Genomic DNA, 12500 nt, shown 5'->3' on the forward strand with positions numbered 1-12500 from the left:
GTAAATCGAAACATTCTCTTCGCGGGGGTCTTCGGGCAGCCGTGAGTCGCAGCCGAGGTAGGGGGGAGGGGTTGTTGTTGGGCGGGTTGGAGACGGCGAATAAATATATCTTATATCAGTCTTGTCTATCAGTCTACCTGTCTCTCGATTTATAGCTATATCTGTGTATGACTACCCATCTGTCTATCTACCTATCTAGCTATCTCGTTTTTTACTCTCTCTCCCTCACCTCTCTCTCTCTCTCTCTCTCTCTCTCTCTCTCTCTCTCTCGCTCTCTCTCTCTCTCTCTCTCTCTCTCTCTCTCTCTCTCTCTCTCTCTCCCTCTCCCTCTCCCTCTCCCTCTCCCTCTCCCTCTCTCTCTCTCTCTCTCTCTCTCTCTCTCTCTCTCTCTCTCTCTCTCTCTCTCTCTCTCTCTCTCTCTCCCTCTCTCTCTCTCCCCCCCTCTCTCACTCTCTCTCTCTCTCCCCCTCTCCCTCTCCCTCTCTCCTCTCTCCTCCCTCTCTCCCCTCTCCCTCTCCCTCTCCCCTCTCCCTCTCCCTCTCCCTCTCCCTCTCCCCCTCTCCCTCTCCCTCTCCCTCTCCCTCTCCCTCTCCCTCTCCCCCCCTCCCTCTCTCCCTCTCTCCCTCTCCCTCTCCCTCTCTCTCTCTCTCTCTCTCTCTCTCTCTCTCTCTCTCTATATATATATATATATATATATATATATATATATATATATATATATATATATATATATATATTATATATTGCCACGCAAATATGTTTGCATTGCACTCGTTAACGTTGATGTACTACGAGCTCTTTCTTCTCTAGATGCGTGCCCTGATTGTGGTGCAGTGGTCATGTTCTCTCGAAATTTAACCTCAAATTGGTTCAAGTTCATATAGTTATGCACAGGCCTCTCAGAAGTACAGACCGACCAGCATGACTAATGGTATGTAGAATTCATCTTTAGTTTAATTATTCATTCATTATCTCTCAATATATCCCAGGAAACGGGACTTTATTTATTCTTATAGGTTAGTTAAAAAAGCGATATATCTACAAAATTTATTATCAAGTGTAATTTTAAATAAAATCATAAATAAGTAAATAAATAGGGATTAACAATTAATATGAGTAGGATGTGTGAGAAGGAATTTGATTTACACATTTGATTGAAGAAGTTGCTCACCTGACCTTGCTAAAGACACCAAGATTTTGTAATTCGATCTTTTCCCAAGAAACGTGGAATTGTTTGTAACACGAACAGTTCTCCAGAATCCAAAAAAGAACATATGTACATACTGAAGAAAAATTTATCGACTTGTTATTATTGTCTATTGAACGCTGAAAATGCTCGAAAATATAGTAAATTTAGGAGATTCAAGAGACTTGCTGTAGCTCTGTAAGGGAGATAAAGACAAGTGAACACAGCTGATAGTAATTTAGTTCCAACAGTGCATCCCCGGTTTGTACAGAACATGGGTATGCAAAGACAAGATCCATACCACAATATGGCCCCTCTCGTCAAACACGCAACCATGGAAACATACAATTAACATAAACATAATGGGATTTGCTTATATGTTCCACCGCATTTTCCATTTATGTTAGCAAGAAGTATATCTAATTCCGGAATAATATCCCACATAAAAACATCAGCTCGTTATCCGCCGGTTTTTGGGATTGGTGTCAAACATCTGTGAATACTCTTAGCCACATTCCGATAAGTATGGGATAAAATCCTGCTAGTTATGTGGCATATAGTCTGTTAGTTACGAAACACACATTCTGTTAGTCTGAAACCGTACCATCCAAAATATCAATAAGTTAAAACATATATATCTGCGATCTTACATAAATCTTCATATGTTGTACTACGTTATCTAATCCTACTAAACAGAGTTAGAGGAATCTGGAACATAATTGCTCCAAAGTCTATAACATACATAAATATATATATTATTGTTTATAAATAGACATATTTGATCTGCAGGGCTATGTAAGAGTGTATGTGTGTGTGTGTGTGTGTGTGTGTGTGTGTGTGTGTGTGTGTGTGTGTGTGTGTGTGTGTGTGTGTGTGTGTGTGTGTGTGTGTGTGTGTGTGTGTGTGTGTGTGTGTGTGTGTGTGTGTGTGTGTGTGTGTGTCCGGGTATGGATGGAATTATTTTGAAATGAATAAATAAAACATGTAAAACAAAAAAATACAATGCTTGTAATACTGTACTGACAACGAATAATAATAACATTATTATTATCATAATTCCCTTTCTTACAAGTTAATACTTTATGTGCATCATGTGAAAGGTCTGTATATATACACAGAGCAAGTGAGGGATACGGGAGGAGGGAGGGGTTTGGGGGAAAGGGAAGGGGGAAGTGAACCAAGAAAAAAATAACAACTGCAATAACAACAACAACAACAAAGACGATAACATGAGCAGCTCCAGGCCGCTCTTTGCACCCGCGTCTGTTTCCCCTGAACATGATCTGAGCCCAAAGTCACCCACAGTTTCACGTAAAGCGCGTGAGTATCCCTACGCAAGAAAAAAAATATTTACACAAGCGATCCCTCTAATACACGGAAGTGTTTTCGAGTGATGGATATCAAGGTATGATGCATCACTTTTTCATTTCTTTTTCTTCCTCTTCATCTTTGTTTTTTCTTTATTTTTCATTCATCATTGTGAAGTTTAGAAAGAGGGATTGGGAAGCGTGGTCTTGGCTAATCGATTTGTGGTTATTTGATTATCTTGTATTCTCTTTACAAACGTTTTCTTGTATTTTTATTTATTAAATTGACTTCTATTATCGCAATATGTTCCCACGAAAGATGCTTACCGATATCGAGAGAAACTTTACCATCCACCATTTCCGCATTTTCAAAAGTGACGAAACCCCATGATGAAAACCACGAAGTCTGAAAGTGGCACTTGGATGCCATCCTATCACCGGTGCAGAGTTCCTCGCCGTCTCACACTCGTTCAACTTTCTCTCAAGACCTTCTTAGTTACGACCTTCTTCCTGTTGGACTTTCTCCCCGTTATTCATTTTTTCTCTCTCTCGTCATCCTGCGAACTCATCATCTCTCGCCTCGCTCCACCTCCCTGAAATGTCTTCCGAGTCCTTCGATCCATTTTCCTCAGTACTCTTGCATCATTCTCATCATCCTCGCCTTCTCCTCCGGGTTGAACTTGCTCACGACCGACCTCACGCCGCGCTCCGTCAGCGTCCAGGCCTTGTTGACGAAGTAGTTCTTGAGGCAGAAGTAGGGCGAGAGGACCTCCTCCACCAGGGTGTCGTCCACGCGACCCAGCGAGCTCAGGCGAGTCACCTCTCGGATGGACGCGACGCCGCTCTCTCCGGGCGCCTGCGGGGAAAAGGTTCTCGTCAGGGGTGTGGTTTTATCTTTATGGAGGCTGTACTTGTAGGTGCAAAAAGTGTTGGTAGTTGGCTATCATTGTGCAAGTATTTGTAGGTGGTGAACGGTGTTGGCTATCATTAAGGTGGACATGTAGGTGACTATCTTAAAGGGTGTACTTGTAGGTGACACTAATTACTGAATATGTATATATATATATATATATATATATATATATATATATATATATATATATATATATATATATATATATATATATATATATATATATATATATATATATATATATATAATTAGCATTGGCATGACTGTATGGATATATGCGGTTACATACGGTGCAGATAGACTGGGGTGAGACCATCGATTATAGATAGCGATTTGGGGGGAGAGGGTTATTTAGGCAATATAACAGGTGATACATCTCTGAAGTGATGATAAATGATGACAAAAGTTCAGATAGTGAACATCCCCCCATCCCCCCACAAAACCCCAAGTCCTTTCCTCCGCCACCCAGATTTCACCCTAACCCCCCTCCCCCCCCTTTCCACAAACTCCCACAGAATCCCACCTTGCCGATGATGCTGATGAAGACGGGTCTGATGAACTCGAGCACCATGTCCACGAAGCTCTTGGCATCCTGCTTCTCCAGGATCTGCGGGGGCTTCTGGGGCTTCTTCACGGGCGGCTTCGGGCGGGCGGGGGTCTGGGGCCTGGAGGAGCCGCCGAAGAGAAGCTGCAGGATGTTCCCTACGCCGATGGGAGAGCTGGAGGAGGAGGAGGACGAGGGGGTGGGCGGAGCTGCCGGGGCTCGCGTTGGTGGAGGGCGGGGCTTCGAGGCGGCGGGCGCTGTGGGCGGGACTTGGATTAGCGTGGGCGTTGAGGGTCTTATTGGTATTTATGTCGATATCATTATCATTATCACTGTCATGATTATCATTATTTTTGTGATCATTATCATTATTATTATGAATATTATTATCATTACTATCATCATTATTAATCATTATCATTATTATTAGCATCAATATCATTACTATCATTATTATCATTCTAATTGTTACTATTACTCTTACTGTTGCTGTTACCATTAGTATAGTCATAATTACCCACGAATCAACCAATCATTCAACAACTAATCACTCCACACACAACCAATCACTCAGCGAACTAACAACCACTCAACAGACAACCAATCACTCAACCAACATCCAATCCCTCATCCAACATCCAATCCCCAGCACGCGCCCCCAGTCCCTCACCTGCCGAGGGCGCCGTCAGGTACTGCTTGATCATCTCCAGAATGAGTGACGTGATGGGTGATCCGCCGGAGCCGCCCGAGGAGGCCGCTGGGCGTGGGCGCTGCGTGGGCTGGGGCCTGGGGGCTTGCGGGCGGCTCAGGTTCGGCCAGCGCCCGGGCTTCGTGTCGCTGTCGAGGCCGTTCGACGACTTCGGGGGCGCCGCCGTCTGGATCTAGGGGGAAAGGGGGTGGGGTCAGGGCGGTCGGAGAGTATGTTTTGGGAAAAGTGGCAGTTTTCGAATCGTTTATGTTTTTCTTTATATATATATATATATATATATATATATATATATATATATATATATATATTATATATATATGTGTGTATGTGTGTGTGTGTGTGTGTGTGTGTGTGAGTGTGTGTGTGTGTGTGTGTGTGTGTGTGTGTGTGTGTGTGTGTGTGTGTGTGTGTGTGTGTGTGTGTGTGTAAGACTGAATGTTTTGAAAAATATGTCCTGTTGGTTGTTTCTAATTATTGCAGTTCAGAAAGAGAGGCCTATTATGGTTTTACAAACATATGCATATGTGTATATACATATATATATTTATTTTTATTCATGTATTTTTGTCATTCATAATTAAAATTATTAGCGTTTTATAGTTAAAACGTAATGTTTGGGTGTATATATATACACACACACACACACACACACACACACACACACACACACACACACACACACACACACACACACACACATATATATATATATATATATATATATATATATATATATATATATATATATATATATATATATATGAATGTCTACTTCAAGTTCCTATCCGTTACTCATCGGTAAAGGAGTTTATAAGTAAAAATAAATGCCAGTCCAACAAACGGTGGCCGAGGGAGGGAGGGAGGGAGGGAGGGAGGGGGGGTCTTACCTGCGAGAGGTAGGGCCCGAGGGTCTGCGTGATGAACGAGGCGATGGCAGACGTGGGGTCCTCCGCGCTGTACACTTGCATGACCATGGGCATCAGCTGTTTGATGACGTCAGCGTACTGTCTGGTGGTGGGCGAACTTTCCAGAATTCCTACCAGACCCCCGACCAGATTCTGGGGGAGGAGAGGAGAGCGGTCAGATACTGGGGTGGAGGGAGAGTAAATAAAGAGATGCACGCACACGCGCGCGTACACACACACACACAAATACAATAATAATAATTAATAAATAATTAGATGAATAAATAATCATAAATAAATAAATTGATTAACAATAACAACAACAGAATATACACAAATCTTAGGCAACGCTCCCCAGGTTCCCCATACAAGTCCTTGGGACGCAGTACCTGTATGGCGGCGTTCTGGCCTTGGGGCGCCGTGGCTCGGCCCTCCGCGCCTTCCACCCCCTCGAAGGGCGCGGATTCCTCCTCCTTCAGCCCCTGCTCCAGCTCCTCCCAAGCCAAGGGCATGTCTCTGCGGGTGCGGATGAGCGACGAGAACACGCCGTCCTGCCTGCTGAAGACGCTGTAGGTGGTGAACTCCATGTAGCACTGGCCCATCGAGATCTCGTCGTTGTAGGTCTGGGGGGGAGAGAGCGGGCGAGGGGTGAGCTGTGAGTTTTCTTGGGGGCAGAGGGAGCTTCTTGGCTTGTCTTTATTTATTTATTTTTATTTTATTTATTTTTTATTATTATTATTATTATTTTAGTTTAGTTTAGCGAGCGGGAACAAAACCGAGGTTCATCGGTACGTCTACTGGTTAGTCTGTGTTTATATGTCCAACTATTTGTAAATAGATCATTGCATATGTGAAGGGACATACACGTTATATAATGCGTGTGTGTGTGAGTGTGGGTGTGCGTGTGTGTGTGTGTGCGTGCGTGTGTCTGTGTGCGCGCCCGTGCATGTGCGCGTGCGTAATTGTGTGCTCGTGGGCAAGGTCTGTACAAGTACTTATATAGACTTTGCTCGTGGGTGGGTGGGTGTGGCGGTGTGTACCCATATGTGCCTACGTAAGCCTCTGCCTAAGGGCTCAATATTCACCTTCATGGCTGCCTGGATCTTTCCTGGAATGGAGAAAATGTCGACGTTCTTGATGAGATCCCCGACGCTCTTGTAGCCGAAGAAGCCGAGGGCGCTGTTGAGCCAGGACCAGGCGCTGCTGTCCTGAGGGAGAGGCGGCGGGAGAAGGAGGGTGAGAGCTGCGTTCGCGAAACATTGCAGTCAAAGGAATCCCTCGAAAGTGGTTCTTTTGTTTCTCAATCCATTTCTATTTCTTTGCTTTTAGATTACTCTTATTTTTAGCGTTTTATATTTTCGTTATCCAAAGAATAATAACAGATTTATACAGGTTATATAACTTGATGTTATTTCTAGTTCCGATTGCCTAACTCACACCAAATCTCCCTTTAACCTTCCTCTCATTCGATTTCGAAAACATAAACAGCTGTGTCGTTTTATACATCGGCAGAAACTTAATATATCATATCTATCTTTACCTCTACCTCTATCTTTATCTCTATCTTAATCTCCATCTCTATTTATTTGTCTCTATCTCTATCTGTCTTTATCTTAAAAACTCCATCCCTATTTTTAATTCTCTATCTCTTTCATCTTAATTTCCATTCCCATTTTTATTTGCCTCTATCTCTATCTTTATCTTAGTCTCCATCCCTATTTTTATTTGTCTCTATCTCTATCTTAATCTCCATCTCTATTTTTATTTCTGTCTCTATCTCAATCATTTTAATTTCCATCCCCACTTTTATTTGACTCTATCTCTATCTTTATTTTAGTCTCCATCCCTATTTTTTATTTGTCTCTATCTCTATCTTAATCTCAAATCTCTATTTTTATTTGTCTCTATCTATATCTTTATCTTAGTCTCCATCCCTATTTTTATTTGTCTCTATTTCTATCTCTGTCTTTATCTTAATCTCCATCTTTATTTTTGTCTCTGTCTCTATTATAATCTCCATCCCTATTTTTATTTTTCTCTATCTTTATCTTAATCTACATCTCTATTTTTATTTCTGTCTCTATCTGTATCTTCATTTTAATTTCCATCCCCATTTTTATTTGACTCTATCTCTATCTTTATCTTAGTCTCCATCCCTATTTTTATTTATCTCTATCTCTATCTTAATCTCCATCTCTATTTTTATTCCTGTCTCTATCCTAATCTTCTTCGGCTCGACCCAACCTACCTCCTCCGCCGCGGGTTTCGTGGATCCCTCGATCTCGTTGTTCTCGACGGCGTCAGGGTCCGCCTCCGTGTCGATCTTCCTCTCCAGTATCGCCGTCTGCCCCGCCGCTCGCGCCTCCTCGGGGTACTTCGGCGGGAGGCTCTCGCACCTGGGACGTCGGGAAGGGAAAATCGGGTCGTGAGGCTACGATTTCGTCTCTGTGTTGATTCCATGTTGTCTGGGTGTATGTTTGCAGTGTGGGAGGGAATGATGGTGTGTACGACTGTACTGTATTCGTCTACATTTAGAGGTTTCGTCTGCGCGTGTCTCCGAACGGAATTTGAAAATGAGACGAGGGAGTTTATAATTATTATAGATTATAGATTCAGCTTAAAGTGGAACTGCAACATAAGGGAACACCTACGCTATAACTCTTAACACAGGGAATAAAGGAGATAGGTTTTCCCACTTGTTTCCACTCACCAAACAGGCGCCAGCGTCTCGGGGTCGCAGCAGACGGTGGAGCTGAGCTGGGCCGAGGCAGGATACCAGGTGTTACTCCCGCAGGAGGTGTAGAAGGAGGAGGTGTCGGCGGGCAGGACGGCGCAAGGAAGGTCCTGCTTAGGGTAGTATTCGTGGAGGATGTGAGGCTGCGTGGCAAACACCTCGTTCAGGGCCAGGACCTGTGAGAAGGAGAGGCAAAGGTTAGTTTAGATCATTTTAAGGGGATTATTAGGATGCAGTAATAACAAAAAGTAGAGCTTATTAACAAATTAATAACAAGGAGTAGGAGCAATTAAAATCTTTATATGTGCGTGTTTATTTGATCCCCATTAAACACATATGCATTATAGAGAGGATTTCAGAATGCGGGAAAATAAGACAAAATAAGATAAACACACATTCATGTATCTAAATACGTGTATTCGTACGAGTGTGTTTATCCGAGTGTGTGCAGTACGTATCTCAAGCGACGACCAACAGATGGCGCCGTCATCCGCAAGCAGTGGAAGCGTGACAGTACGCCATCTTTCTAACGTGACCGGTTTACCCCCGAACACATAATCTTAAACGAATCCCGCCCACGCCATTTACAGTAAAAATTCGAAGAAATGTGCAACCATTAGCGCTCTCGAGTCAATGTCCTGACCCAGAGCAACGCACATTTCCTCGGAAAATCGGGGAAGTAACCTTGCCACGTTTTCTCCACGATTTAATGACTGGCTTTAGTAATAACATACAGGTATTTGGTCTTATGGTTATTGCTTCTGTTGATGTGAGTGCTGTGTGAAGCTTTCATTTTTTATGTTTATTTTATTCATTTATGTTTTTTTTTCTTTTTTGGGGGGACTGAAACCTTTCTCTTCTGACCTCATCCTGTTCAGTGCATTGCATTTGTTTTATGGTTCATTCACATCGCTTTTATTCTGTGGAAATATGTTATTTTTAGCTTAATTTCTTCTCATTTATTTATTTGTTTACTTATTCACCCTTGTTATATATGCACTTCCGTATGTGTGTATGGATGTATGAATGCACCTGTAAAAATGCTTACATTTATTTGTTTATTTATATATTTGCATAAGCTTGCGCGTTTATTTACGCTAGTATGTATTTGAATAGAAACATTGCAAATAAGTTTTGAATTTATTTTCTTCCCAAGCTTGTGTGTTTATCCTAATTCGTTCATACACATCATAGTTTACTTTCTTACCTTTAATTTTCTATTCACAAGTAATTTGTGTGTGGTTATATTGGTATGGACATGTATGTTTATATAAACTAACATTCGCCTGTTCTCTCTGTGCTTATATTCATGTGTACATGCATATTTTAATCATCACTCGTCTCTCCTTTCTCCCTCCATCTCTCGGTGCTTATGTGTACATGCATGTGTATGTCATTCGTCTTCTCCCTCCCTCCCTCCTTCCCTCTGTTTCCCTCCCCTTTCTCTCACACAGTCAAGCGACCTTTGACCCCGCGAGGTTTGAACTCCCGCCCTGCAGCCAATTACCCTGGGTGCGTGTCTCGGTATTGGCCAATCCGTGATCAACAATATTTCCCCCGAATCCAGTACCCGGATGTAGGCCGCTTTCGTACGGTAGAGATTGTCACGTACAGAGCCTGCAACCGTAGAGACGTGGAATTTCGCTGGGCATGTCGTACGTGATATATGGTAGTGTACGTGATGGTATACTATTCTGGTTGTAGTGATGTTGCCCAGAGTACTGTTGTCAATACCAGGTAGTTTCCGACCTTAAATTAACGTGTAGTTTATTGCTGCAGTGATCATACCTTTTTTCGCCTGGAGTTGGGTGTTCTGCTCTCCTGAATGGGCTCATAAATCGTGTATGGAGTCATAGTGGGTCTCCTCGCACACGCAAACGTGAACTCGCGCACACACACAAATATGAATACATGCACACACGCACGCAAGATACACACACATAAAGAAGGAAAGAAAGCGGCGATGGATGCCTATAATAGAGGGAAAACATCGTTTGAGAGATGAGAATTGAGGGGGAGCGGGGGTTAAGGATGTGAACGAGCAGAGATAGGTAACGAGCCTAAAGTTGATGACCAGTGAATTTAATATGGAAGACCGATGCTCGTGACTACGGAAAAAATATCTCTGTACATACAAACAAACCGTATATGGGTCATTTGCAGTGACAGATACTACAAAGTAGGCTCATCTTGCATACCATGGAAGATCAACTCTCTAGAAACGCAACAATAAAAAATACTTTCTGCCCAAACTTAGCCTGCGGCGGAAAGAAAATTGCCAGGGCCTCTAATAACAGAGTCACCCCTACAACAAACGCCTCAACGATGAGTATCCGTTTTCTTCAATGGCTTCACTGATGCTATGGGTTGCCAGATCTCAATTCCGATCAGATCGCTTTCGTCCGCATTTTTCTCTTTTTTTATTATTCTTTTACATAAGAATGAAATGTTAAAACAATCTAAAAATATCTAATAATAAGGCATGTGAACGATCATCAAGGAACATCTTACAAAGTGAAACAGATATCTAAATAACAACGTTGGCACCAAAAAACCAGGTCAAAGGAATGAATGAAATCACGTTCGCACTCTTGCCACCTTCCGATCATACATTTTCTTCACCGTTGTGAATGAAGCTACCTGTTCTTTTCAAGTTAGCAAAAACGAAATAGAAAAAAAAACTGTGTCGTTCTTTTCGATCCCTGCTAAAAATAGATGAACCGCAAAACTTTCACGGCCTTTAGCAGCAAATTTTACACTTGGATCATGTTTTTTTCCTTGTTTAAATCTTTATCTGGCTTTGTCACAGACAATTCTTTATTATATATTTTAGCGATTACATAAAATATATGACAAGACTTCTCAAAATTACTTGAACATTTTCTTGTACATAATGGCTATTTTCGACACGTCATGACACTTCTTTACAGCTTCTTCCATCGAGGTAAAAATTCCACGAATCTATCACATCTGTGCACAAAGACAGAGAGAGAGAGAGAGAGAGAGAGAGAGAGAGAGAGAGAGAGAGAGAGAGAGAGAGAGAGAGAGATACAAAAAGGCAGACGGAGAGAGAAAGAGACAGAAAGAAAGACCGGGAGAGAGAGATACAGAAAGACAGACGGAGGGAGAGATACAGAAAGACAGACGGAGAGAGAGAGATACAGAAAGACAGACTGAGAGAGGAGAGAGAGAGAGAGAGAGAGAGAGAGAGAGAGAGAGAGAGAGAGAGAGAGAGAGAGAGAGAGAGAGAGAGAGAGAGAGAGAGAGAGAGAGAGAGACAGACAGACAGACAGACAGACAGAGATACAGAAAGACAGACGGACAGAGAAAGAGAATGTGAAATACAAGAGAAAATCAAACATAGAAAAGAAAAAACGTAACAAGAACCCCCCCCCCAAAAAAAAAAAATAATAATAATAATAATAGTAATAAATAAAAATAAAAATGTGAAATACAAGAGGAAATCAAACATAGAAAAGAAAAAACCTAACAAGAAAAAACAAATATAAAAAAGACTTATTCTTAAACGAGCAAGGGAAACTGGGCCAGCCGATTTGGGGGGGATACGGGCTTACTTAACCTTCCGCTCACGAAAACAATTGAAAATCGGAACCCGGGAAAAAGCCACATCCTCATGACACAGACACAGAGGTTGCCCAAGACGACGTTTTCTAATGTCGGTGCGAGGTGGGGGGTGGGGGTGGAGGAGGGGAAGAGGGAGGAGAGAAAGGGGGAGAAGGAGGGGGAAGAGGGAGGAGAGAAAGGGGGAGCGGGTGGAGGGGTGGAGGGAGAAGGAGGGAAGAGGGAGGAGAGAAGGGAGAACGGGAGGGGCTGGAGGGAGAGGGAGGAGAGAAAGGGGGAGCGGGGGGAGGGAGGAGAGGAAAGGGGGAGCGGGGTGAGGGTGGAGGGAGGAGAGAAGAGGGAGCGGGGTGAGGGTGGAGGGAGGAGAGAAGAGGAAGGGGGTGGGGTATGAGAGAGGAGGGGGTTGAGGGTAGATGGGGGAGTGGAGAGAAAAAGGAGAAGGAAAGAGGGGGTAAGAGTGAGCAGAGGAAAATAAGAGGGAAGGGGAGAAGAAGGAAGGGAGGGAAGAGAGAGAAAAGCAGAAGGAAAAGAGAGGAGAGAAAGGGAGCGGAGAGAGAGGAAAGGAAACGGGAAGGAAAGACGACAGATAAGAGAGGAGGGGAAAGGATAGAGAACGGGGC

General features: G+C 43.0%; 2 protein-coding genes across 6 annotated transcripts in view; one reads left to right on the top strand and one right to left on the bottom strand.

Moving 5' to 3' along the window:
- Nucleotides 1-112, top strand: part of LOC113825263 (serine protease inhibitor 88Ea) — a 42068-nt gene extending 41956 nt beyond the window's left edge. For all 5 annotated transcript variants that reach the window (XM_070134180.1, XM_070134177.1, XM_070134176.1 and 2 more), the window contains one exon: nucleotides 1-112. This exon is cut by the window's left edge and continues 237 nt beyond it. In XM_070134180.1, the coding sequence (XP_069990281.1) occupies nucleotides 1-45 (45 nt within the window). In that variant the 3' untranslated portion in view covers nucleotides 46-112.
- Nucleotides 113-1035: 923 nt separating this feature from the next.
- Nucleotides 1036-12500, bottom strand: part of LOC113825296 (uncharacterized) — a 44361-nt gene continuing 32896 nt past the window's right edge. The window contains exons 3-10 of the mRNA XM_070134181.1: nucleotides 8275-8474; nucleotides 7813-7960; nucleotides 6650-6772; nucleotides 5954-6187; nucleotides 5547-5717; nucleotides 4621-4831; nucleotides 3930-4207; nucleotides 1036-3349 (exon numbers count right to left, since the gene is read on the bottom strand). Coding sequence (XP_069990282.1) covers nucleotides 3122-3349; nucleotides 3930-4207; nucleotides 4621-4831; nucleotides 5547-5717; nucleotides 5954-6187; nucleotides 6650-6772; nucleotides 7813-7960; nucleotides 8275-8474 — 1593 coding nt within the window. The 3' untranslated portion in view covers nucleotides 1036-3121. The remainder of the gene's footprint in view (nucleotides 3350-3929; nucleotides 4208-4620; nucleotides 4832-5546; nucleotides 5718-5953; nucleotides 6188-6649; nucleotides 6773-7812; nucleotides 7961-8274; nucleotides 8475-12500) is intronic.

The sequence above is a fragment of the Penaeus vannamei genome, chromosome 19 (assembly GCF_042767895.1).
Source record: "Penaeus vannamei isolate JL-2024 chromosome 19, ASM4276789v1, whole genome shotgun sequence".
In the NCBI taxonomy this organism is placed as follows: Eukaryota; Metazoa; Arthropoda; class Malacostraca; order Decapoda; family Penaeidae; genus Penaeus; species Penaeus vannamei.